The sequence below is a fragment of the Falco biarmicus genome, chromosome Z, assembly GCF_023638135.1.
Source record: "Falco biarmicus isolate bFalBia1 chromosome Z, bFalBia1.pri, whole genome shotgun sequence".
NCBI lineage: Eukaryota > Metazoa > Chordata > Aves > Falconiformes > Falconidae > Falco > Falco biarmicus.
This window is the reverse complement of record NC_079311.1, coordinates 70490158-70517844: the sequence shown is the minus strand read 5'-3', so window position 1 is coordinate 70517844 and position 27687 is coordinate 70490158. Positions and strand designations below refer to the sequence as shown.

The 27687-nt window shown below is 41.2% G+C and overlaps 1 protein-coding gene across 1 annotated transcript; it reads right to left on the bottom strand.

Annotated features, from left to right (window-relative positions):
* Nucleotides 1–768: 768 nt before the first annotated feature.
* On the bottom strand, nt 769–25659 carry PRKAA1 (protein kinase AMP-activated catalytic subunit alpha 1). The gene is made up of 9 exons (XM_056325324.1): nt 25459–25659; nt 18723–18864; nt 17030–17123; nt 15221–15365; nt 13329–13416; nt 12233–12457; nt 7412–7898; nt 6916–7042; nt 769–3898 (listed from the first exon to the last, which is right to left on the bottom strand). The coding sequence occupies exons 1-9, from the start codon at nt 25586–25588 to the stop codon at nt 3654–3656; spliced, it is 1683 nt and encodes a 560-aa protein (XP_056181299.1). The 5' UTR covers nt 25589–25659; the 3' UTR covers nt 769–3653.
* Nucleotides 25660–27687: the final 2028 nt, after the last annotated feature.

Genomic DNA, 27687 nt, shown 5'->3' with positions numbered 1-27687 from the left:
GGCGGTGGCCGTGCCGGGGAGCCCGGCCTGCACGAACCGGCCTGCCGGCACCCGGGCACCGCAGGCGGGCCCAGCTCGGTAAACGGGTGCCGCGGGGTTGAGGCCGGCTGCGCTGTGCCCCGCTGCTCGGCGAGGGGCGCGGCCGTGAGGCTCTGGGTAAGCCCGGCGCGAAGCGCTCCCGGCAGCGCGGCCCGGTGACAGCCGCCAGCCCGTGGTCGCCGCCTGCTGCTGCCGCTGCAGCACCGCGAGGTGACGGGAGAGCGGGGCCGGCACCCGCCCGTCACTCACGGCTCGGCGGCACCGGCGGCTCGTCGTGAGAACAGCCCCCGCGGGCAGGGCGGCTCCGGGCGGGCAGCGCCGCAAGCGACCGCGCACGGGCGGAAAGGAGGCGCGTTCCCTAAAGGCAGCAAAATGTAGGACAGGCGACAGGGTCCAAAGCTACTCGCAGGTTCGAGAGGCAGGCACCGAGAAAAAAACGCCTCACGGTGCGTGGAAGGTGCGGGGCAAGCGGAGTCACCGCTGGCAAACGGGGACTTCTGTACCCGCGACTGCGCTCCCTTCTGCAGCAAAAGGGTTTACAGGGATCTACAGGGAAACGGGGCCCAGCCTGCCTAGCTGGGAATTCTGCAGTAATTTGTTGTTGTCATATTGCTACCTACTCTAAAATTGCAATTGCAGTTGTTTTTAAAACAAGTATACCAGTCCCTGTCTGTTATTTTTAACATACATAACACTAGGAGACAGCACGCACAGTTTCAAACAAGATGGTTCAGTAGTCCACGTTTGCTTAGTTTTAATTTTTCAAAGTTTAAAAAGTTACACAGTTATAAACAAGCATTTCTGCCATTCAGCATTGTCAGAAGAAACTAACATAGGAAGTAGGCACATCTTAGTTAACAGGACTTCATATCTTACAATGGTAACCAACCAGTAAAATAAAATTTATTTCCAAGTTTGTATTAAACACTTAGATCAAGACAAATGATTTTTTTTAAATGTTGCACCACCAAGATGAATTTTGTTATCTATTACCTTGTGAGTTATATTGCACATGGACAATTTGGTTCATCCACGTTTCTGAAAAAATTACAATACAAAGGCAAGATAATTCGATGTACTCCAACAGGAGGAAGCTTGGGAAAACAGAGTAACATACTTGACCGATGTGTTATTTGCATAAAATGCCTCCTTACAACCCTGGCAGCTTTCTTAGTGAGGTTCTGTTTCACAGCCTATTGGCAGATAGTAGCACAACGCTAAAAAAGGTGTGCAAGATCAGTACGAACATGTGAAGAAAGCAATTTCAACAGCAAGATCTACAAAGCATAGGAAAGTCACACAACAGACATCTGTTCTTAGTTCAACTAGGCTGTCAGTCCCCCTTTCTCCCTCCCCCATACCCTATAAAAAAACTCAGTTCAATCATAAAACTTTTGGCCATCAAAACTGTTATCATACCAATAAAGTTTACTTTATTTAAAACTACATATACAGTACAAGTCTGCCAGAAACTTACTTTAACCTCCAAATACCAAGACAAAGGAAAAATCGTGGTTGTCTTAATGCACAAGAGGGCCAAAAAAGTATATAAAAATTAAAAGCTATTTGCAGCTTACCACTTTGCCTTTGTGGTCAGCATTACAAGGAGCAGATACCATTTAAAAATACTTAGATTAATATATGCAAGAATGACCCCAAAGCAGTTCCAGATGAGGAATTACTAGATTTAAAAAACCTGTGCGTTTGTTACATTTGTGCAAGTGCAATATTTAACAATTTCAAACTAAAAGGGTAACAAAAATGAACACACCAATTTATTCAGCACATCAGAACCAATTCTTACAAGACTAAAAACAGGACTTAAAACTAGGATTTGCAGCTGGTCCCTCATGTGACATCTCAATCTCAGGAGTTTAAACCCAAAGCTTAATGCAAGGAAAATCTTTCACTTTGAGATGCAGTAATACAGCCTCGCATTACAGGGACCGTGTGTGAGGATAAGGAACTGAAGTTGTAACTTGTACCTACATACTAGACAGACCACACAATTGCCCAGTTCAGAACACAGTTATAGCTGTTCTGGGGCTTAAAGCAGCTTTATGTTTCTTCAGCTTCCATGCATGTTCATAACATGAACTTCTGGACTGAAGCCAGTTGGCCTGGATTAAACTTTACATCTGTAGCTAGCAGTTTTCCATGGCTGAAGTATCAGTCATTGGCAAGAATCCCCATATATTTTAAGAGTCCAGGTTTCACTGTTCATAGTAATGCCATGATTTCCAGTCTCTCCCTGGGAGAGCAACCTTTCAGAGTAGGTAATGAAGTTTATTTTGAAGAGAACCTTAATTCTTGAGTGCAAAACTAAACATTTTATAACATATCATTTATGTTTTAGTGCTAGATGAAAATGGAACTGTAGCTAATTACCTAAGAGTTTGCAAGAGAATGTTTTTGTGCAAGTACTAGCTGTGGTTTTAACATAAGGTTCATTTTTCTCCCTGAAACATTGCAAAAATCATTAAATGCAGAAGGATTTACATTACTGGTAATTGCAATTTACTGTTGAAAGCTTTTTGAATATTACCACTCAAGTTGTCATGATCAGTTTTCAATGTTCAACTGAAAAGTTAAGACTATTTAATTTCACAATTAATTCAAACAAAGTTTGCTATAAAGGGTGGCATAGGGAAAAATAACCTATATATGTAGTTTCAACTGCAAATGAATTCTATATAGTATATGCTAACAAGTTCTAAACAGCTGTTTCAAAGTGTCAACATAATTTTTTAAAAACTGACAATTTCAGATTCTGAAATAGCACACAACAGCCCTTAGGCCATGCTTTTAATTACATCCATGTCTTTCTAAGGAACAGGATTCTCAGCTTGCCATAGCAGCAAGGACCTGCTATGCTGCTACACCATCAGGAGCTTGCTGACAGTTCTCCTTCACAGAGCAACATTTTGTTCAGTTCATGGGGTGCCAAGTCTTCTCAGCATTAAGTTTCTAACAGTTGTTGTGGACTCACTTGGACTCACAGCCCACTGGATTTCACCCTTGGTGCATTACAGAGCACCTACATGCTTTTCTGACTGGTTAGATCTGCATGCATTTAATAAATTTTTCAGCTGTTAGAAGTAGTACATTGTAACATGTGATTCTCTATCATTTACTGTCAAATAAGGGGGAAGAAACACAGCAGTTTTAACACATTACTGTTGGAAGATTTTGACAGTTCTGAGTCACAACTGTAGATGGTGGACCAACAAGTCATACTTAGGTCACTGAAATAGTAAATGTACATTTACAGTGCATCAGATGTATGCATTACCAGTGAAAAAACCAAGAAGCTCTGTCTAACTTAGAAGTTATACGCAGCCTAATGTGCACTCAGTGTAAAATGTTATAAACTCTGCCCCAAGGGCATGTGATTTCCTGTACCTGTATTATGCTATTTGACAATGGATAATCAGAATTCACTCCAGCTTCAAAATAATATACATTAACTGCCAATAATCTCAATCCCTGTGCAAATTGCATTCTGCAGCTAGTTTTTCAGCGCCATAGTTAATTTAACTTGATTATAATTGGAAGCATCTGACTATGATTTAGGCATGCTTATTGCTATAAAAGAAATAAGCCCATCTTCAAAATTATTGTGCAAGTATTTTAATAAGGTTTGCACACATCTCAAAAAATTCTATTGTATGACTCCCTGGTCTTGGAGTTAAGTCAGCTGTAGAAGAGTCAAGCGAAGAGCTCACTGACGAGGTAAGGGATGCATCTGCAGATTTTCCTTGCACATCAGCATCTGAGTCTTTTTGACAGGATCTATAGTTGCTCACAGAACCTGATCTCTGTGGAGTTGCAGTCCCAGACTTCGCTTCAGTAATTTCATCTGAGGGGGCAAGGGGAGTGAGGAAGAAAGTTAGGTACCAGTATCAAATCAGTTACATGAACAGCAAACATCTTTACTTTCTCACACTTCTCAATTTGGTTTTTTAAAAATCTTGATTACTACACAGAGATTGAAAAAGCTGTTTATATTTGACACAAAATAAAAAGCTTATAAATCTATTAATACAGAAGCAAGTGTCCTTAAGCAAATTATTTCTGTGCTCTGAACTGTGCTACAGAACCATTTACATCTAGTTTAGACCAGCACTTGCCATATTTTTCATGAACTAACTTCAGCAGATAATAGTTCCAGTTAGGTTACGTAAACCGAAAATAGGATAGCATCATAAGGTTAGAGACCAGTAACAGTTCAAGTATTTTGTAGATGCTTTTTGCTAGCATCTACTTTATTTTTATTCTGTTTGTTTTCTTTATATTTGGTTATTTATACTTTGTTGTCTTTTGCATTTTTATTATAATTACCTGATACATTAATTGTTAGCATCTATATTAATTTATCCTTCACTTCTGGAAGTTTTTCCCCATAGTATGTTGCACATTTTGGCTGCAGCAGCTGCAGTTTACCATCAGTATGAGGAGGAAACACTTTCATCTTAGAAGTAATGTTTTGCTGAAGTATCTCTGTTCTTACTTTAAGTTCTGAACATGAGTTTGACGCCCACATGGCACCAGAAAAATTATTTCCAGGAGAAATTAGTGAAAAGGCAGTCTCTCTTGTGTTCACATCAAAGCTACTTTAAATTACAGCTTGGTAAGAGGGAACAGAGAACAGTTAACTGTGGTGGAGAGAAAGTCAAGTCAAATCAGCCCCACTGTTGGAAGAGAAATGGCAAATCCATGCCCTGGGGTTGTACTCCCTCAAGAGTTGAAGCCAGGACTGCAGCAGGCTGCCCTTCCCCCCAGCTGCATGGCTCCAAGCTGTCATCTCCCCTCCAACAGGGATGACATTTATCCTATACCGCAGTGTGTCTGTTACAGATTTGTTATAAGTTAGAATTAACCACATTTGATTTTATAGAAACACATTTGATTTTATGGAGTTATTTTAATAGGAATATAGTTTTAGTGGAATTCGTGTTTGCATAGCAACCAACAGCTACTATGAAATCCTCTGTACAGCCCCGTACCAAGGCCGAAGGGATTGGTCAGAATCACCTAGTAAGAATGTTTAGAACTTAGATAACAGACTTAAGATTAAAGATGATTGTTTATATGTAACCTAGGAGAATGTGCTAAAACGTCAAAATGTAGAATTAATGGGAACTGGGGACAGTCGAGTGAAGCAACTCCTAGTTACCTGCCAAGAAACAGTTACCTTAAGTAAAAGGTAATTCCGGCAGGGGGAGATCAAAACCACCGACTCATGTACCACCTCATTTCCAGACCTTTCTAACCTTTACCGTGCAGAATCGGATATGGGAGGGCAGTATGTTAATGATTTTTGGGAAATACCATGTTTATGCATGAATACTTAATGAATATGTATGAATGAGTTCTATATAAGGTACATTATTTTGAAACTTGGTGTGCGTTGATCGTGAGAGGACTCACTCATGCACCCGGCCGTCAATAAAGAAGTGTCTGCTTATCTACATCACATTGGTGTTGATAAATTCTTTATTCCAAGATTTCGGTAACAGGTCAGTACAGGAAAGTGACTGTTAGTCCCCTGTATCACGTACCCCTGGATCCAAGCAAGCACCTGTATTGCTGGAAGGAATGAGGAAAGAACTGCACTGCTTTAGCCACCCTACACTGCAATCCAGCCACTCCAGTAAATCCTTTTTCCATGTCACATTTTTTCCTAGGCATGTCATCTACACCACTGGCTGTGGGCAATTCTGCTTTAATCTACTATGCCCATCAACAAGCACTGTGGCCAGTCTGTATTAGCTCCTCCATTTTCAGAAAGGTACCCAACTGGGATATGTATGCTGTGCTACTGTCACTAAAATCCATCCTTCTACAGGGTAGACCAACTGCTTTCAAGACTTCAGCTACTGCAAGCATACAACTCCTATCTCAAGTTTTGTCTACTAGTATCATTGGTGGGTTGACTGCCTGGCAGCTAATACCTCAGCACAGCAGGGAAGGAAACTGGAAAGGCAAAAGTGAGGAAACTCATGGACAGAAATAAAGATAGTTTAATAGGAGGAAGAAAGAAAAGGGTGTGTGTGTGTGAAATGGATGCAAAGGCAACCACCCACCACCTCTCCACAGCAGACCAATGCCCAGCCAGTCTCAAGTCTACCCTCCCCAAAGGCCCATCCCCTCAGTTTCTTTGCTAAACTTAACATTATATGGCTAGAATACCCCTTTAGCCAATTTGGCTCAGCTGTCCAGGCTGCATTCCCTCCAAACTTCCTGCTCATCCCTGGCCCACTTATTGGGTGTAACAGATTGGGGAAAAAGACAGACTAGATACTATGGAAGAACGGCTCAGCAACAGCCAGAACACTGGTGTAATCAACACAATTTTAGTCACAGATCCAACACACAGCACCATATGGGCTGCTGTGAAGAAAATTAACTCCATCTCAGCCAGACTCAGTACAGCAGTGAACAGTCCAAGTCAAATTTAAATGCCTAGATGCCAAGTTTTATCTTCACTAGGAGGTGTTTTTTACATGCTTACTTAAGATCTAAATCAATGTTTAAATTCGGGAGTGAGGCTCCAAGGACAGTTTAGGATGATCCAAATCTCAGCCCTCACAAACCTGTCCCCTTTTGCACTTAGTGGTGTTAGTGCTCATGCAGACAGAAAATGGAGCAGCTCAGGAGTTGATAGAGCTAAAATTCTGTTATTTAAAGAATGAAACAGCTAACCATCTGATCACAGGAAACTTGACCAGGAAGGAATAAAGAAACACTAATACAGATCTTGATCAGCTTAAACTTAAGGACAACAATTCACTTCTAAACAAGAAAATTAAGACATTTGCATTTAGAATGATTTGCTGTACAACTCCATTAACTTATGTTAATGTCTTCACATACCATCAATGCTACGAAAATCCAGTAAGTATGTCCTGCTATCCACCTGATACAACTGTAGACTCATTTTGGAATATGCACTTGTTACTGGATTCTTCCTTCGAACACGTAGATAGTATGGATTTACAACCTAGTACAAAAGATCTGAGTTAGTTACCAGAACTGCTTGAAAAGCACTGCATATTTTTTCTGCCAATTCAACTCACTGGTATTATCAAGTGATTTCAGGCTTACCTGTTAAGAGTTGTGGGGGTTTTTAGCCAACAGAAAAACATTCCTATAGCCCCATTAGAAAAGTTAGACACAGTAGCAAAACTTTTTTTCCTGTCAGCATGACTAGCTTCCCCCCAAACCCTTTTTGCATGGCAGCCACAAACAGTCTGCACCAGCACATGACATTTTCCAGCACAGAACATGGTTTGAGACTTCCAGGCTGTGTAACTACACAGCTCAAACAAATCTGCTGTTGGTCTCCTGTAGAGATCCTTTATTCTTTTACCTTCCATTCATAATCCAGTTGTTTAATTGCTCGACAAACTTCAGCCATGATGTCATTTGGTCGACTCTGACTCCTTATTCCCAAATGCCACTTTGCTCTTCTTACACCTTGGTGTTTGGATTTCTGTGGATTCAGCTCATCAAGAGTATGGCGGGGACGGGGTGCTTCAGCTACTAAAAATGGCACTCTCTCAGGATGAGGGCGAGACAGATGGTGATCATCAAGAAAAGAATCTGGTGGGCTGGTAGCCAAGTAGAAGTCTTTGGCCTCATTCATTATTCTTCTATTATCTATAATGAGGTGGTAAGCAACTGCTAAAGGGTCCTGGTGATTTCGGCTGTACAGACAACTTAACACTTCCTCTTCAGTGCATTCAAATTTCTCACACACTTCTTTTAAGGCTTCATCATCAATCATGGTAGAACTATATGAGGGGTCTTCAGGAAACAAGTATTTTGGAAGGTCCTGCTTAAACCATTCATGTTCCCTAGATTTAAAAATAAAGAGTCTGAGTGTTACATATGTAAACCAAACCTTTTCAATATTAAATGTTTAATTTTTTTTTAATCTGTACAACAATCACATTTGTCAGTCCAAGTCCCTTCTGTGCAGCAGACAAAACAGTACATAAAGAAAAGTAAACATTACCTTCACAAGGTTTTGCTAGATGTTTTGCAGGTGACAAAATCTTTCTGTAACTTTTTCAGCTACCTGCACTCCAGAAATCTGTGTAACTCAACTTTTTATATAAATGGTATGCTTTTTACTTCCACTATGTTAGTTCTGAGATCCTTTCAACTGAAATTCTTATACTACCCATTTTAGCTGTCCACCCTCAAGTACATACATAATACAATTAAGAAATGTTGATGAACAATTTTTTGGTAGATGTCTGGACACAGATTTTTGAACACTGAAGTCACATGCTCCCCATCCCCAACAAGCTGCTTATCTTTTCATTCAAAACACCCCTAGCTGTTGTTCAAGACTTAAAAGGGTTGAGGGAAGCTATAGAGGGGTCAACCTGGACCTCTTCACTATGGTACCCAACAGCTGATATTCGTAAGAGAGAAAAGGAAGGACACAGAAAGAAGCAAATACTGACCAGGAAAAATGATTGTTTTGTGTGTCTAGACTAAGCCGCTTAACTAGCCAAAGGATAGAGCATGATGCTAATCTTGAAAGTGTTCTAGCCTGTAGGATAAAGATGGCTACAGGTTTAAGAGCAGTTATATGGATGTCATGGTTTAACCCCAGACAGCAACTACATACCACACAACTGCTCACTCAATTCACCCCAGTAGGACGTTGAGGAAAATCAGAAGTGAGAAAGAAACTTGTGGGTTTTTCCATAGCTGAGACACAGGCCTGTATGAAGGAAGCAAGATTCTCTTTGAATTCTCAGTTTGCTGGCCAGCCCATCCACAATTGCTGCCTCTATGTCTGTCCAGCTTATCACCAGGGTGTTGGCATATGACATCAGTGCCCTTATGGGACATCAGTTGCAATTATAGCAACATGGACCATGTGCACCAGATTCCATCCAGGTCTTGAGATACCTGGCTGTCATGCAGGCCACTACAGATCACCCCCATGATGACTAATTCCCTCAGACACTGGATACTTCCCTCAGTTGTGGTCCCTTTGCTTAGAGAATATGAAAGATCTTCCTTGAAGAGATAGCGGTCCTTGACCCTCTACAGGAGTCACCTCCTAAGACTGAGGACTCCCCTTTTACAATCCCTTTATCAATGGCCCTATCTCTAGCGAGGAATTCCAGCTGCTGGGCTTCCTTACCTGCTAATTCTTGACTACTGGTCCCAGTATCTCAGCATCAGAGTAACTAGCTGAGAATTTGCTTTCCTAGTTGAGGTCTGAAATATTTTTTCCTTAACTTGCAGCTCACTCAGGCATAGGGATCGAGTGTTTTCTGTCTGCTCTGCTGCAGAACAGGCTGCCTCTTCTGATTCTCTCTCCTGCTCCTCCTAGGAGAAGCTTTTTCATCCCTTATGAAATGAGTTGACTTCCACTTTGAGTGTTTCTTTTTAATTATAGGAGCAACTTACACAGTTGAAGGCTGTGTCTCTGGCCTAGTCACAGCCTGTTGGTGTATTTTCAGATCCAAAGGCCTTCTCTTTTCCTCGAGAGTGCTTAATAGTGTTCAGTAGGCGCAGGCCAGGCTCCAGCACAGTGCAGTGACTCTTTGGAATAGCCAGGGCATCTTTTTCAAATATTGTATCACTTTATCAGGACCCCACTTGTTTGTGTGTGAAGTCCCAGACTATTGGAGGTGACAAACTTTCTAGGTATCTGCCCACATTCTCCCAAATGCCTTGCCATCCTTAACCACACTGCTGTCGGGCCTCATGATATTCCTAAATAGCTTGTTAACCTCAGAAAAAGCTCAATCAATATTCTTAAGAAATACCAGTAGAAGTATTTTGATTACCAAAGGATGTTCAAGACACTGAAGAGCTATTCTATCAAGGGATAAAACATTACAGAAGGTGAAGATGCCATTCTGTATTTCCTCCACAAAAAAAACTGTCTTGAACAAAGAAGTGTAGTTAATTGTCCCTATGAGATGGTACCCAAGGTACATTAACAGCTTCACTACAGACCCCAACTACCAGATTAAGCTAAAGCACTCCATTTTAGTAACAACTCTCCCAACCAAAACATTACTAAAGCACTACAGAGCGCAGGAAACTGCAAAAGCCAAAAACCAGTCTTTAACACATACAGCAAAAAAGGGAACATGGCACAGATCAGAAACTAGTATTGAGAACAGATAAATCAATATTGTGAGCAGCAACTGTTAACAGGTAATAATTCTAAATTCCATCTAATATGCTGTGGTAAAATATGTTATCAAACCCTTCGAGCCTCACATTGGGCACCAAAAAGGCCTGTTACCATTTAACACCAGCCAGCAATTAAGCACCACACAGCCACTCCCTCACTCCTCCCCAGTGGAATAAGGGGCAGAATAGGAAGAGCAAAAGTGAGAAAAACGTGGGTTAAGTTTGAAAATTAGAAAGCATTTTTTAAAAAAGGTTTGTAAGGAGAAGAAAAAAGAGGGAAAATAAAACCCAAGACAGACAAGTGGTGCAAACTACAGCAATTGCTCACCACCAATTGACTGATGCCCTGCCATCAGCATGACCATGAGCAGCAGCCTACCTCGCCAACCTCCCTCCCAGTTTTATTGCTGAGTGAGCATAATGCCATACAGCATGGAATCCCTTTGGTCAGTTGGGGTCAGCTGTCCCAGCCATATCCCATCCCAACTTCTCGTGCAACCCCAGCCTACTTGTTGGTGGGGTGGCGTGAGGAACAGAAAAGGCCTTCACACTGTGTAAGCTATTCTCAGAAGTAACAAGCATCCACATGTTATCAACACTGTTCCCAGCGCAAATCCAGAACACAGCCCTATACAAGCTACTATGAAGAAAATAAATGCTATCCCAGGCAAAATCAGTACGATGGACCAAGCTCTAGTCAGTGTGAGCCTAAGAACATGTCTCAGCACAAATGAGTTGAGTAAAACAGACTTTCATCAGAAGCAACCAATTAATTCAGAAGCAGAAAAAGCTTCTCCTGTACCACTAGAAAGCACATACCTAGCTGGATGACCGAACCCAGAGGAATATTTTGTTACCATTCATGGCAGTGGGCCCCTCCCCTTGCATGTATACATGCACCTCTCTAGAAGAATTAGGGTATTTAATCCAGCTCAGTTTGTCCTTTAAACTATAAGGTGACATGTCTTATGGCTAATAGAACAGAACTGTTTAGGATTCAAAAACCAACCATGCTCTGTAACCAACCTTTTTCAACATCTTTTTCACACCACTTCTCTTCCAGACATACTTGACTGACTAAGTTCCTATCCACGATGGTTTACAATGCTTAGTTCTCACAGTGCTCCTATTTCTGCAAGGAAGTACTTTCCATGGTAATAAAAGTAGCAAGAGATGACTGTACCACTGGCTTTGTCCTACTGAAAGAACATGAACACTGCAGACTTACTACCTTAGTAAAAATGCTTCTTTTATGGTTTTAAGTTAGGAAGTGTATCAGAGCTCTCTCCTTAGAGCTTCTTATAAAGGAAGCAGGAAAACATAACTAAGCTGCTATGTAATGTAATGTCTATCAGCTACCAATTTTTTATTTTTTTACATTCAACCCACTGCACACTTGTCAAAGCAGTCACCTTCTCCAGAATCTCTCTCCTCTTTGAATCTGGAGCCTACAATGGCTATCTGTACCTATAAACTTTAACTTACCAGTATTCAATGCGGTAACTATCGCTTACACATAAATTCATGCTAAGGTTTTGAAGCTAGAAAGTTTTATTTTGCACGTGGAATATTCAGTCTTAACAGATGATTCTTCAGAGTCCAAAGAATTACAAATAAAAGCAGTAGTTAGATTAAGGAGCCATAACTTCCTTTCAGACATTCACAGTACAGAATAGTGGGGTTTAACAGCAATGAATTTTTTGCCCAGAGAAGTCAATACATTGTATTTTTTGCAAACTGTTCTACCGTTAAACAGCTTTGCTGTAACAGTCTTAAACCAGCAGTTTCTCAGAATTGCTATATGTCATGTATATAATTTGTTCTACTGTGACCTCCAATAGACACTTCATTGGCCACTGGAAATCAGAAGCATCAGAGCTAAAGCCAAACCACCAGACGTTGAATTTTTCATCTCAGCCTATAAAACATGGACAAGCTATATGAACAATAGTTCTGTGTATCTGCACTGAGATTATCATTCCAGCATCTTGTGATCAGACATCAGTTAGTGTTTTACCTAATGTCTCTGATTGTTGCTCTCTTCATTGGATCGACTTGCAGCATGTGCTTCAGAAGACTAATTACCAATGGATTCAGGTACTGAGGGGTATAAAAGATACCATCACATATCTTCTTAAAAAGGGTTGGCACGTGATCGTCATCAAATGGAAGCGTTCCACATAACAAAGCATAGAGAATAACCCCACTGCTCCAAATATCTACTTCTGGACCTGCATATAATCTGGGAAAGAGTTAGCCATTAGAAATTTGCGTTTAATACATTTAAGTTTATATTTATTTCCTCTACTTTCTTACATTCTATCACAATAATTAAAAGCGTATACACTTAGGACAACTAATCTGCAAGTACTATACCATTTCATTTGTATGCCGTGCATCCTCCTCCTTCTTTAAATATATAAGATACAAGCATGTAGTAGTTTTCTCCTCTACTGTATAACAATAACCTACAAATGCAATTTAAGGCAATGGCAAACTGAAATAAATTCGCAACTACTAAGAAAGCTCATGTCGTACATTGTTACCACTGTTATAATGGAACCTGTGCAACACCATCTATCCTCCAAATCTGGGAGGCTGAAAAGTTTGACTAGTCCATATAGCAGAACTTGTCACATGAATAAAAAAGACATTTGGCTTCCAGTCAAGAGAGGCAGCATTAGGGTGGGTAACAAAGCAGCAGATTTGACAATCATAAGATTCCAAAAAAGGCAAAGTTACCTTATGATTAAGCATCTACCCTGCAGCAGTTATTTCCCTGCTACTCAGCTTCACACCAGACTTTTGCCTGTAATTCTAGCCATACCTCTACTTCCAAGATCCCAGCTGTAAGTGAGATTTTAAACCAATTCAGGCCCACTGTACATACTGGATTTGGGGCATTAGAAATGACCTCCACCTTACAGGAGGTATTGCAAAATTAGGTCACAGAAGCCTTAAGTACTCATGAAAAATTATCAAGACAATTAAAAGGTCAGCCCACAGTTTCTCAGCATCAAGCTTGTCCACTGAAGTAGCTTTACAGCCTTTAGAATCAAGCAGCAAAATGGATGAAATACATGCACACATGCATCCGATATTAAAGAAACTACCTTCCTGAAATTACTTCTGGTGCAGCATAGTTAGGGGAACCACAGCTTGTTCTTAAAAATTCTCCATCTGACATCATATTTGATAGACCTGAAAGTATATAAAAGTAACTACTAAAAATTCAGACAGCAAAATTATTTCACACTGCATATTCCACTTAGAACAAACAACTAGTAATTCAAATCAGAAAATTAACATATTTATCTCAGTAAAGAAATAACATTGTTTGGAATTACTGATTTTTTTTATCTAAGTGTGCTACATAATCTTTCATTTAGTTTACCAGATGAGTAACACCAATCCATTATTGCACATGACCTAGAAAAATTTGAGAACACATTCACTCCAAGACAAAAAAACAGTCTGATCTGGATGACACAGGCATGACAGAACACAGTTGCTCTAAGGGAGATGGAGCAGCACAGCCAGATACAATTTTGGTCATTAACAAGAAAATCTTAACCACATTTATTTCGAAATGCAAAAGTGGAAGATGATACCAGAGAATTGCCTAAAAATCTTTAAGAGGTTATTATACAGAGTAAGGAGACTGAGGAGTACACATGACTTCACCACAATTTAGACATCCACACTGCTCAGCTGGTTCCTGAATCACTGCATTTCAGTAGTTAGGTTTTAGATATTCCATTAGCAATTACTGAAGTGTACTTTAGAACTAAGCCATCTTCATTCACCAGCCCTCAGTACAGACTAATATTAGTAAAGAACTACCACTTAAAGAATAGCTGTGGATAATATGTTCTAGTTTCCTCAGTGCTGCATGATCAAGACTACCATAAGGCAGAGAACTCCGTCTCAGAGATGGAATTATGCCCTTTTATGGGAGAAAGGGAAGGGAGTGGGAGATGAAAGAGTACAGCTTGGTTAGCTTTCATATTCTAATACACGAAAGCTTTTATTAAGCTCTTATTTAATACACTAGTCACAACTAACTGAACACTACAGCTTTGCTGATAAACTTAAGTTACAGGAATACATTTCTATAAGTTACTGTACTTGATTTCTTTACCACATAAGCAGTTTCAGCCAAAGCATTCTGTATACACAAGAAATCAATACGATTCCCAGTGCTCACATACTGCAACACCATACTTACAAAATATACTTAAAATACTCAGCATTACCTTAACACCTTTCCTCAAAGACCTCGAAATGATTTACAAGGGCAGGTATTATCCACTATAAGAGATATATCATGATGTAGCAGTATGGATACCTTACTATGCTTATATGGCAAGTTTTCCTGATTCACATAGTTCCAAGAACTAGCTCCCAAGTCTTCTTAGCAGCTGTTCACAGCTAGTATATAGCTGCCTAATTAGAAAGCTTAATTGTTTATAGCAAAAAAAGCATGATTTGCAAGATTAACTGCTCTTACTTTATTCCCAATTTCTCAATCACATATTTGGAGTTTTTGAAGTGATTTTAGAGTAGTTTAATAGGAGGACTAGTGTATTCTACTACAGCAATGTAGTTCTTAAATATGATCAATTGCCCTTGCACTGTACTTCCAAGAGAGCTAAGCATCTACATTTTACAGATTGTGAAACAGGCAATAGGAGTAAATTTTGAAGTAGAAAGGTCAGGAGATAAACCTATTTAGCATTTCAGAGAAAACTGTTACACAAAACCAAATAAATCCATTCACAATTTCACCCAGTTACCAAAAATACCTAAAAAAGTTTGAGAGGAAAACAAGTTCTACACATGTGCAAAAACATCATTTTGCTTTACATTCATTCTCCTCAGGTTTTTGTATTGTGTCCCACCAACAGGATATTCAAGTGTATACTTTTAATTAAAATATTTTCCATAGTAATTAACAGGATCTAAACACCAGAAATGCAATCAGATATAACACAGCAATGCTTACCGAAGTCAGCTATCTTGGCATTCATGTGTGCATCAAGCAGCACATTTTCAGGCTTCAGATCTCTATGCACCACCATATGCCTGTGGCAGTAATCCACACCAGAAAGGATTTGCTGGAACAGACGTCTACTTTCCTTCTCGTCAAGCTAAGACAGACAAAGGTTTTAAACAATTACAAAACAGTGGAAGATAACTTTGTTTTCATTCATATTAAAGAAAATTCTCCCATGACCTGAAGTTATCATTTATCATTTTTATACTTTTTACAGCAGATTATCAGAACTTGTAACAGAAAGCTTCATAGCTTACACCGTTTTGTTAGTACTATAGCTCTAAAATGACTACAACACACCCACAGACTCAAAGCCACTGAAATTTTGTAATGCTTTTGAAATTGGTTAGACAGATGTTACATACTAAGTAACTAGAAACACTAGCACCCAAGTATTAACTTTGTCTTACCGTAGTATCAACAAACTTCCACATCTAAGCACAGTGTAAGACTTAAGTAGACAAGCTGCAAACATGCAGCACAGAAGTGATACATTTTAGATGCTATTTATGCCAGTAGCAGCTAGTCCCAAACAGCAGGCTTAACTGGGCATTTCCTACCAACCTGTGCCTAACCCAAAAATTAGTTTGTTTTAACAACTAATTAAAAGCATCCTGGCTATCTAGATGGTTTGTCAGAAGTGACTTCAAGAGCTTTCACAGAAGCTATTCCACTAGTAGAAGAGGGTAATAAGGGCACAATGGTAGCTTTGCAGTAATGGGTTATAATGAGGAAATAATTTTCAGCCACTTCAGCTGGATACATATCCATCCAGTCTATACCCAGTTACTGTAAATTAACATACCAGTAATCACTAGAGGAAAAATGCCATGACCAAGTCATACATAAGGATCTGAAATATGTTAACATATTACAATTTTTACTTTCAGAAGAGGCAGTCATAAAGTGTATTTTAATTGCTAACAGGAAAATTAATGCTGAATACATAAAAACAAACATTTAACAGAGTGCGACTGGTACCCCCTGCTCATGTGGTTAGCATAACTAGTGCCATTTTATAAGGCAAGTAGTGATTCTGTGACTAAGCAAGTCACATATTCATGCCCCTTCCCTCATTATCAGGCCCTGAAGGTCTTGTGAACCAAGCAGACAAACCAAAGGGATTTCTTGTCATCCCTACCGGCCTCAAGACTCGTGAGCACCAGGCTTGATTAAGCCCTTCCTTACCAGCCTTCAAGGTCCCAGGCATCCAGCCAGCCCCAACCCCATCACAGAACAGAGAAGTGTAACTGCACCCAGAGCACTGTCCATACAAATCACACTGTTACAAGTCCGAAGTGGGAAACCTGGACCACAACTGCTGCTAGGCAGTGAGACCCATGACGTCTGGCGGCCAGGGACGACACCACCATCTGTTGCTTCCTCCAGGGGCTGAGTGGGCAGCTCATTCTTTCATATGATTTTTCAGGTCTAGACTGTGATTGTTATATTGATACTGCAAACCACATATGCAGAGTGTCTAGGTGATTAGAAATGACAAGTTGTACTATAAATTCTGTATGATGTGACTTACAAAGTGTACTACATTGATTCTGCTTGTAGAAATCCTGTGCCACTAATCATAAATTCTGTCTACACTAATAATACCATGTTAAGTACAGCTTTAATTACACCATCCTGCCCAAGGATCCAAAAGAAAAACCTGTCTGTCCCCTCAGTGTCAGGTGACACAGGAATGCTGCAAAATCAGTAACAGAACACAAGTCACTTATTTGTAGAGTTGGACTGCTTCCTTACCCTTCCATTTTTACAGATATAATCAAACAGTTCTCCTCCTGAAACATATTCCATCACCATGAAAATATCAGTTGGTGTACTGATGACCTGGTACCTGATAAAAGAAGATACCTGTTAGACTACACAGTAAAAGATGCTAGTTACATTGAGTTAAAACTAAAGTTGTGCAGAAGAGTCAGATAAAAGTATTCTTTAAAGTTTTTTTCAGCCAATTTACAGCTACTGAAATGACAATACTTTTCAGAAGCTATCTCCTCTCCTTTGACTATGTGATGTTATCATTGCCAAGGCTAGCAGGAAATTTGTTTTCCATGCCAGGAATATTAGTCACTGTACTTTCAAAGAACTAAGCTTAGTCCAAATGATTTCTATAAAACTATCTGCAGTGCTGCTGCACAGACAGCTTGGTGCAGTGACAAAAGAATTCAGAAGAACTTTGCCAGTGTCTCAAAAATACACACTTTGCAACCTTAACATGCAAAAACCTGACTTGCCATAAAGTGTATTTCAAGACCAGAAAAAAATACTCTTAATAATCATGAACATAATATTTCAGAGAAAAATACTAATGAAAAATTTAGGTCTAAGTACTGATACTTTAGAGTTAGAATTATTTCAAAACTTCAAAGGTTTGGTATAACTAGTTTATTGCCAAACTCCCCATTTAAGAGATTCTGATTTTGTCCTACATATCCTCCTTACCTAAAAGGGGAAAAAATAAAAACAGCTTACAGCAGCCAGAAGTAATCTTTAATGGAACAAGAAAATGAACACTGGTAACACTCCAGCCAAAATTCAGATATTATATTGAGAAGACAGGAAGTAGCAAAGAAAGAATGTTTCAAGACAGTACACTTACGCCTGCAAATATCCAAACTGTAATAACAACTGAAATCACACATACACTACAGAACCGCAATGTTCTTCAAAACACTGATTCCCACAGAAAGGGGAAGATAGACATGCTTCAGCTTACTGAGACAAACTATTCTTGAACTACACTGACAGCAATGAGTTCAGACTCAAAATGTGTTCACACACAAATGATTATGTGTGCGACTATTTTAGCAGCTTAGTATTATAGTGTAACACTTCAATAACCTCCATACTCTGAGGCAGTTATTTACATGAGATCTTCAAAGTTAGTTTTACCTAAAATCTTATAGTCCAAGATGCTTTACCTTTACCAATTTTCTCTCTAATACCTTGGTTCAAAGTACCTCATGTACTTAAATATCACAGCTAAGACTACTAGAGAAATAGTATTTTAACCCTTTCAATCCAAAAGTTAAATCCATGCTTCTATACAGTCAGAAACATGTTTTTCAAATAAGAAAACATAATAAACTGACTACAGAAATGCACTTTACAACCTTGTTCTTAATAACTCATTTTCAAAGCAGAAAAAGGATCAAATAAAACCAGAAAAAGAAAACTGACATAGCAGCTAAAACCTAAAAGGGATGCTACTAGAAGTATCTATCATGTCATTACCTTTTATATTATCTGTAGCTCTCTGGCCTGTAGGGAAGATCAGTTTTGTGAAAACACATAGGATACTGACTGCATACTTGGAAGCTGGTTACTTTCCTGACAAGACACTGCTAGCAGTATTGCCTTTTAAACGTTTCACATCAGCAAGAGCAAAAAGATTATTGCTTAATTATGTTTGATTATAGAAAGCAAAACTTACAGTTTAATGATATGAGGATGCCTGAAGAGTTTGAGGTTCTGAATCTCCCTGCGGATTTTTCCTACAACATCAAGGCTGCGAATCTTCTGTCGATTCAGGATCTTCACCGCAACTTTATGCCCAGTTAACTCATGTTTGCCAACTGCAAGGAAAAAAGAAGTATTTAGCCAGGGTTTTCAATTGCTCTGTAAAGACATTAATTTCCCCATTTCAACTTTAGCCAAGAAAAACAAGTTGTTAGCATTCCACATATCCCCATTATCTGTGGGGACGTTGAAAAAAATCAGATGGCATGTCATTTCTCCTGCCCTACTCCAATTTCTCCCACAAGTCTATCATTGCAAGATGAATGGGGTATTTAAGAAAAACCTTAAACTTGGCCCTCAGAAGTTTTGTAGGATGAATACTTTTTTGCACTATTGCAAACAAACAATAAATAACTCAAAGCACTGTCACCCTTGCTAATTAGGGAAACCATTTTCTCTCCCTGTGGTTTTGGCTTACTTGGTAACCCACTCAGACATGTTTACCTGCAGCTCTTCTACTTTACGTGCAAGGGCAAGGATCACTCTTCAAGAAATCATGCTATCCTTCCCTCAAGATGCCTGTTTCAGCAATTACACTGACTCACCACTAAAAGTATCTTATCAGTTTACTTGAACATTATTTGTCTGTCCTTGGAGCAGTGTGACCCTATGCAAGCTCCGCAGTTTGTGCAGTAAACATCAGTTTTATTAAACAAGTGGCAAAAGCTATAGGAAATGCACAAAATAAAATCCAATCATAACCACAAGAAGTAATGCAAACACACAACCTCATACATCTGTCAGCTTCTTTCCTACTTCCAGGAGTTTCAATTTCTTTCAGTAGAACACAAAAGTATAAAATACTTCTTAGACAGTTACACTTTTTAAAGTCTTTAACTTTGCAGATGCTCTTGGAAATAGCTGCAAAGTTGCTAAGGATATTCTTCTTAAACCCAACACTGGATCACAGATAAACCACAGAAGATAAGTATCTTTTCCACTAGAAGGTTTCGGTATCTGCATTGGTTTCCGTTGCATAGCAAACCATAACTTACATTACTTTCATTTGCCACACTAATTCTTACTTTTTGAAGATAAACCAGACTCCAGGGACACCCAAATGGTTCATCCTTGCCCACTTGAATGGACACCAGACAGACATGTACCAAACACAATACTCACCTGGGTGCCTCCCCACACTTGAGAATTTAAGACCTGCTTCAAGCTTTATTTAAACATATCCATGGAAAGCTGTGATAAACACCAGTGATGCACAAAAATCCTTCTGCATCCAATAGATAATTTGGATAGAATTAGCAATCACCTACCAATCTTTAAATCTCATTCCCAACACAAGACTTTACTGCTGCCTTTTGCCTCTGTATTGAGCTAAAAACCAATGCAAGTGAGAAGAAATTCTAAGCAGACAGAGATAACAAGATGATTATTCTTAAAACAAAAAAAAAGCCACTGTGTAAAATAAAGCAGCTGATCCAAGTTCCTGTAGGGAGCAAACTAAACAGTGGATTACCCAAGACTGAAGGATCACAATGTGGCATTGAAATGCCTTTTGTACCCGAGAATACAGAAAGGCTCCAACTGCACAGTCAAAAAACACATCCCCTTACTCAGAAGGGCCATTACCTAAAAATGGCCACAATAACCAAAACACTGGATAGGCACATTTGCACTGCCAATGAATGCCTGACAAAGCACACATCCATCACAAGTTTTAGACAGACCACAAAGCATTGGTAGGTGATTACCTAGAACTGTACAATCACATTGTTATTGATTTGTTAATAAGTTAAGATTGATTGATTTTATAAAATCATTTAATAAAATGAAAATATAGAAGGATAAGAAAAATTTTAAATGAAACTTATAGCCGCACAGTAAAAGCTGTTATGAGATCTTCTGTACATCCTGTACCAAGGCTAGAAGGGGCTAGAACCATTGTTAAAACTTAGGTAATAACTTTAGGGTTTGAAAGGTTTTTTGTATTTGACCAGTCTTCTGTATGTAGAGGTGTATTGAAATGTCAGAATATGAGATTAATGGAAACCGGGGAGAGTTGACTGGAACAGCTTGTAGTTACCTGCCAAGAAATTGTGAACTTTAGTAAAAGGTAATTCCGGCAGGGGGAGATCGCGACCACTGACTCATATACCACCTACCCAAATCGTACCCTAGACCCATTTCTAGACCTTTCTAACCTTTACTGCGCAGAATCGGATATAGGAGGAGAGTATGTTAATGATTTACAGGAAATATTATGATTATGTATGAATATTTAATGAATATGTATGAACAAGTTTTATATATGGAATCTGATTTTGGGACCTGGCGTGCGTTGATCGTGAGAGGACTCGCTCACGCACCTGGCCATTAATAAAGAAGTGTCTGCTTATCTACATCACATTGGTGTCGATAAGTTCTTCACTCTGAGATTTCGGTAACATCACCTATAAGAATTACTTTCTTTCAACCAGATCTACAATTAAAACAATCACATTCCCCTTGTTCTCCCCTGTTCAAATGTGATTGAACTTTTAAAGGTACCCAACAAATTATACTACCTATGTTCAAACCCTAAGGAGCAATGAATCATTAACACAAAGCATTAGAAAACCAACTTTTCCATTTGAATTACAGCCTTTGCCTATCAATACTGTGAACTGAAGTAAGCCAGAAGTATTTGACAAAATCTTAATCAGTAAGTTAAAATTTAACATTAATTTTTGTTAGTAAGCAAAAAAAGTAGCTTAGAAGCTACCCAAAAAAAATCAGTCAGACAGAATGGTTGGGGTTGGAAGGGACCTCTGGAAATCATATAGCCATCCTCCCACTAACGCAGGTTCACCTAGAGCAGGCTGCAGTTGCATGCAGGTGGGTTTTGAATGTCTCCAGAGAAGGAGACTTCACAATCTCTCTGGGCAGCCTGTTCCAGCACTCTGTCACCCTCAAAGTAAGGAAGTTTTTCCTCATTCTTTCCTCACTCAGATGGAACTGAATTTGCATCTTCATGAATACATGAATTCACATCTTCCTTTGCTCTACAAAGTAGATTTAAGAAGGTGTTTAATTTAGTAAGTAGCATACATATTTTAGCAATTCTACAGCTTAGGGTATAAATATTCAGTTCTGACATGCACTGTGTTATAAAGTCTCATTTATCAGCCAATTTGTTTCATTTCTGATTTGTCAGTCTAGATGAAAACTGGACTTTCATTAGAACTCAGAAAAACATTAGAAAGCAATTTATTTGCTATAACAATTTATGTTCAATATACAAGGCACATAAGAGGTTCTTGAAAATGCATTTTTCACCTAACAATTTAACAAAACTTGCAGCTGACTGAAACCAATTCTAGCTGTCACAACCTTCAAGACTGTGCCTAAGCCTTGATTTTATTCATTGACTGGAAGAAAACAACATTTTTTGCTTCAACTGTGTTTGCCAAATTTGAATAAACTCTTGTAATGAAAACATACTGTAGTTTTGTGCAGGTCCTAAAAAGCCTGTTCACTTAGCTTAAAACATTTCAAATTAAATCACCATTTTCTTCAGCAATTTTTGCCTTCCTTTTTAAATTCAATTTAAATTATAACAAACCTAGCTTTTAAAGATATGAGTTTCCAGTAGCCGCCTACTTCAGGAAATAAAATAGTCTTCTTGGAAACGGTTCAAGGTATCTGTTACCAGTAAAACAGCAGACATGAACTGGTAAGACTGCTGACTACTTTTGAATTTAGCATGAAGACAGAACTGAAAGCAAGACCTCATACGGTAACAGCATGTAGAAAAGTAAGCAGCCATTGTTATCTTTCAGAAAGCTACTTTGTATCATCCCTTGACAGAAGTTTTACCTGTAAAAGGAAAGTCTCACAAATTGCAACTAATCAAAATATATTTATGTTAGTCACCCTAATCCTCAACCAGGTCTCAGTCCTTCAAAAGCATCACTGCAGAAAGTTAACTTTAAAGAAGTATAGGGAAATACTAGGTCTGTAATCTCTGATAATACCAATTGTCTTCAAGCTTCACGATGACTATGCATAACATCAAGATTTCCAAGACAGTGACAAGAATCTCAAAGCAGCAGTGACTTCTCAACTGTTTCTGTTCAGCATGTCTTCAGTTGCAAAGAAAACTGACTATGAGGCCATCCCGAGTAAACACAACACTCCTATGAAATATAAGTACCTGTAATTAAGTTTGTAGAAAAAAAAAGCTTAACAAGCATACATCATGCTTAATGAAACATTTCAGTAATACATCAAACAGCCAACCCCAGGCTCAGATGAAAGCAGTCTTTAAAAGTACGAGCTAAAGAAATGTTTTCAACAAAAAGACCCCAGGAGTTAATGTTGTGCAATGGCATATTGCTGCACAACATCAGATAGCAAACTGATCTTCTCTGTCCATTTCTGGGTCTTTCATCATTGTCTTGACCAACTGACTGTCAACTGACAAAATCTTATCAGTCAGAGAAGGAAAATAATGATGATTACCAGAAAACAATCACAGATTGTCTGGTAGTAAATAAAGGAAATACATGCTCAGGAAGAAAACCAGTGCAATATAGATGGAATACTTTATTAAGTACAGCTAAAGCAAGACAAAGTGCATCATGGAGGGGCAGGAGAAAAAAACCAAACCTTAAACCAGTATGTATAAGGAAACCAAGTATTAGTCCATGACCACTAACACTTGCTTCTGAATCCTAAATATATTCTCAAGCCACTTAAGGTATTCTGTATGCAGAATGATGCTGCATTTCACCACCAGGTGATTTCTCCCCCATCCTTAAGAAAAAATATGTTCAGATATGCACATGTGTACTCTTCACATAGTCAGTAGTTGCAAAGCAGCCTAAAAGAACATCTAACATCAATCAAATAAGGAAGACAGAGGGGTATTAAGGAAATAGAGCAATAATAAAAATGGCAACTTTTTTTCAGTTAAGTGTTTCAAGCTAAGTGTATTTCATGAAATATTAATAGTAGCAAAGTCCAATAATATACTAAAATTACAACAGTAGCTCCACAAATTGATCATCTTTCCAAGGTTTAATCTTCAGACACATTTTTGCCAATGCAGATAACAGCAGTAGTAGTACAACAGCACTTTGAAATTTAAGAGCACACTGGAACATTAACAGGTATGCCAGCCTTAGCTTTGTGCAGTGCACTGGCAGGCCAAAAAAAACGGCAGCATGCCTTTGACTCCTCCCCTCAACCATTAGTCTCTCCCGGAGGAAAGAGAATCTAATGCCATTTTCTGCCCTATCTCATCTCTCTGTTTACAGAGGTGCTAAATTCCCAAGGAAAAGACCGGTATGGCAGCTGCCAGTGAGGTTCACTGCTCCCCACTGTGGCTGGGGGTGGCAATTTATAAGCCTGCCTTGAAAAAAGGAGACTCAAAGGGCTTTACTCGCAAAATATTTTCCACTACTTTTCCAAATGTTGTTAGAGATTAATATACTCCGATTTTCTATACATCAGTGATTTCTTCAGGACATACCAATAGTTGAAAGAGCTTGGGTAGAAAACATACAATAGGAACATCTATGCTGAAAAAAAAAGAATCATGTTAAAAGCCAGCCAGCACATTAGACACAACAGGATTAGCCAGAGTTTTTTACTGGTTATAACCATAAGCAATTCATTAAGTTAACCATAAAAAACCTTATGAATAATACAACCTGAATCTAGACCAACTTATTTGTTAAAGAATGTTTTCAATTTGCATTCCCCAATATTTGAACAATTCTCACAAACACCACAGCAGGAGCAGTCTAAGCTAATGCAGTTTTCCCACAGGTGGCGGGCATCAAGGGAAAGTTTAGTTTCTATTTCATTTCTACTAGGCTTCAAGTTTGCAGCATAGTGCCTGCACTCCTACTAGGAAATATTTTTAAAGCCTCAGCTGAAAAAAAACCTTTGATAACCACTGGATCAACTACATTTCACATAAAGTCTTTGCATGTCCGTGCATCAGCTGTGTTGCCAGTTAATCCAACAATTCCAGGCTCATCTTTTTATGCTTATTTCTCTCTTTATAGAGAAAGAAATCTTGCCTTCTTTACCAGGGCAGCAAGTGCCAGTACTTGTGCGGCAAAACGCAACGTACGGGCGGCTCAGGACTCCCCCCTTCCCTCACGTACTGGGCACTACTTTCAATAAATGCAGCATCATTAGTTTCCACCGATTATTTCCGTAAACACAGACGAGACAGCCGTTCCCGCCGCCGCCGGGCCCCCGCTAACTGCCCCAAGAAGCGCCGCCGCCGGGCCCCCGCCCGGCCTGCAGCCCTCCCCGGCCCTCCGCCCACGCCGCCCCGCACCGCCAGCGCCGCCGCAGCCCGGTGACTCACCCGGCCCGGCGGGAGCGGCGCCGCCCCCGCGCAGCTCGGCCCGCCGCAGCACTCCGGGCGGGAGGCGGAGCGGCGCCGAGCCCGCGCCAGGGCAGCGGGACCCCGGACACGCACGGCCCGCGCCCCGGGGCCCCGCACGCCCTCCTGGCCGGACCTCGGCGGCCGCCCGGCCCCAGTGAGGGGAACCCCGCCGCCCCGCTCGGGCAGTGCCGCTCGCCGCAGCCCCCCCGCCCCGCTCGGGCCGCGCCGCTCGCCGCAGCCCCCCCGCCCCGCTCGGGCCGTGCCGCTCTGCTCCGCGGGGCGGGCGGCGGAGCCGCTCCCCGCCGCTCACCTTTGACTTTGCCGAAGGTGCCGACGCCCAGCGTGTCGCCTAGGATGTAGTGGCCGATCTTCACCCGCCCGTGCTCGTGCTTCTGTTTATCCGCCGCCGCCATCTTGCGCCAAGGACCGAGTCTGCGCATAGTGCCTGCCCGGGCTGCGCCGGCAGGGGAGGAGCAACCACACAGCGCTCGCCCGCACCGAAACCCGGAAGCGAACCCGGCACTTAAATACCTTCCCGGCCCCCCCCCGCGGTTAAACCATTGCGGTGCGCGGGGGGGGCCGGCTCGGCCCAGCGGCGCCCGGGGAGGTGCGGTTCCTGGCGGCGAGGCGGGACTGCGCGGGGGGGGAACGGCCCCCAAAGGCTGCGCAGCGGAGGGAGGGGACGGGGGGGTTGTCCCTGTTTTAACACCCACCCGAGGAGCTGAGGGGCTTTACCTGTGTTTCAGGGCGTGGGGCGCTCGGGTGCGAGCCTCCCTCCTCGGTTCCCGCCCGGGCCCGCCGGTGCCGGGGGCGGCACAGCCGGCGGGTGTGGGGCGAGGACGCCCGGCCGCCGAGGCTGGCACCGGCGCCGTCGCGGGGCCTGTACCCGCGGGCAGATGGGGCTGTGGCGCTCCCCCCTCCTGGCACCAGCGTGCGGAGATGTGGGGAAGAGGCACGTACTGCTGACAGGGACCGCGCCGTGCCGGTGAGGTGGCCGTACGGCCGTGGCCTGCGGGGGCGGAGGGCCTGCAGCGCCCGGGCGGGCAGGCCTGCGACACCGGCTGAGCGGTGGCTTGTGTGCCCCGCTGCCGCGGGCCGTGCGAGACACGGTTGCTTGCTGATACCCTTGGCTCTGGCGGCGATGCTGTGGCGGCTGATGGCCAGCAAACCCCGTGTGCATAGGGAGCATACTGTGTTTCCAGACCACCCATGCGCATCACTGAAGACAGGTCTGTCACGGTTTCAGGATGAAGCAAGCTGGGTGTAGCTGTGTTTTGGCCTCCCTCCTTGGCTCCAACGTAAGCAAACGCCAGTCCAGTCCAGTCCTTCGTTACAGTAATTTGAGAGAGTAAGCTGCCAAGAAGGTCAATTCTACTAAAAAATGAGCACTAGGGATCCTGTTGTTGTGTAAACTCCCAAATTCTTGAACTCTGCTTTAGTGCTGAACTCAGGTTGAGTGTTTAACTGTTATGTTAGGCAAATAGGCACACAAGAGTTTAGGTCAAGCTGACCCTCTAGAGCTGTCAAGAATGACAAATGAAGGGGCTTCTAATGAAGGGGGTCAGCCTCGGGAAAGACAGAACAAAGAGCATGCTGTCTCTGTGATGGAGGCCATGCACACTTAAGACTATCGTGGTCACGTTAAACTCATGAGTCAGCACCGACGGCCTTCAGCCTGGCCCTGGGAGTGAACTATCCTCATTGTAATACAAAAAATCACACCCCTAAGGGAAGGTCCCAGGCCCACTCAGACCCTTCCTCAGAGAGCATGCTATAGGTAATGGATATGCAGATGTGTGCCAAATCATCTGTATGGACCTGCCCTCTGGGCAGTGAAAGTCCAGTAACATTTTGCATATAATGTTTGTAACTCTGTAAACTTCGTACTGCAGTATGCAGTATGCTGGCCAGCATCCAGACTTGCCCAGCTCTGTAATAAAACAGTATCTCTTCTCAGTGTGTAAGACTGGCTTGTTGCACAGCAGGAATGGATTCACATTTTAGAGATGACACTATGACAGAAAACATAGCCACCCTCAAAAAATAGACCTCTCAAGTCTCTATTCCCAATCAACCTTGAAAATTAAATCTGTAAGTTTTTCTCCCCCTTCTCCCTTCCTCTTCTCTGGTCCAAATCCAGACCCTGTTATGGGAATACTCCTGCCATCTTGACCAGATAACCTGTCTTCTGGTTTGTTGTGCCAAGTCATTCATTAATATTGCATTTAGGCCAGTAGCCTTCCTTTAAGTCCTGCACTGTGTATTTTCTGCATACCATAGACCATAATTTTTATTATTGACTATAACTACATTATTTTTTAATCACTTTCCAATCCTGCCTTCAAAGAAACAGATGAACCTACAGAAAGAGTGACAATTGGATGGGTATTTTTGCATGGAGAGGTCATCGACTGAAGAGGAAGGTTACAGGCCATTCCCATCCCTTCACCTCCTTTCCCCCATTCTCCAGACTAAGTGAATATCGACTAAAATGCTTTCAGTTGCCTACTTTAAGCACAGCCCCTGAATGTGTTTGCAA

What these genes read in the sequence shown, in the direction of transcription:
- PRKAA1 (XM_056325324.1), bottom strand. Translation starts at nt 25,588, where the DNA reads ATGCGCAGACTCGGTCCTTGGCGCAAGATGGCGGCGGCGGATAAACAG. An exon ending in ATATCTGTAAAAATGGAAGG is followed by an intron (nt 15,366 to 17,029) that starts GTAAGGAAGCAG and finishes TGTCTGTCTTAG; the next exon opens with CTTGACGAGAAGGAAAGTAG. An exon ending in AACTGGATTATGAATGGAAG is followed by an intron (nt 7,043 to 7,411) that starts GTAAAAGAATAA and finishes CTTTTGTACTAG; the next exon opens with GTTGTAAATCCATACTATCT.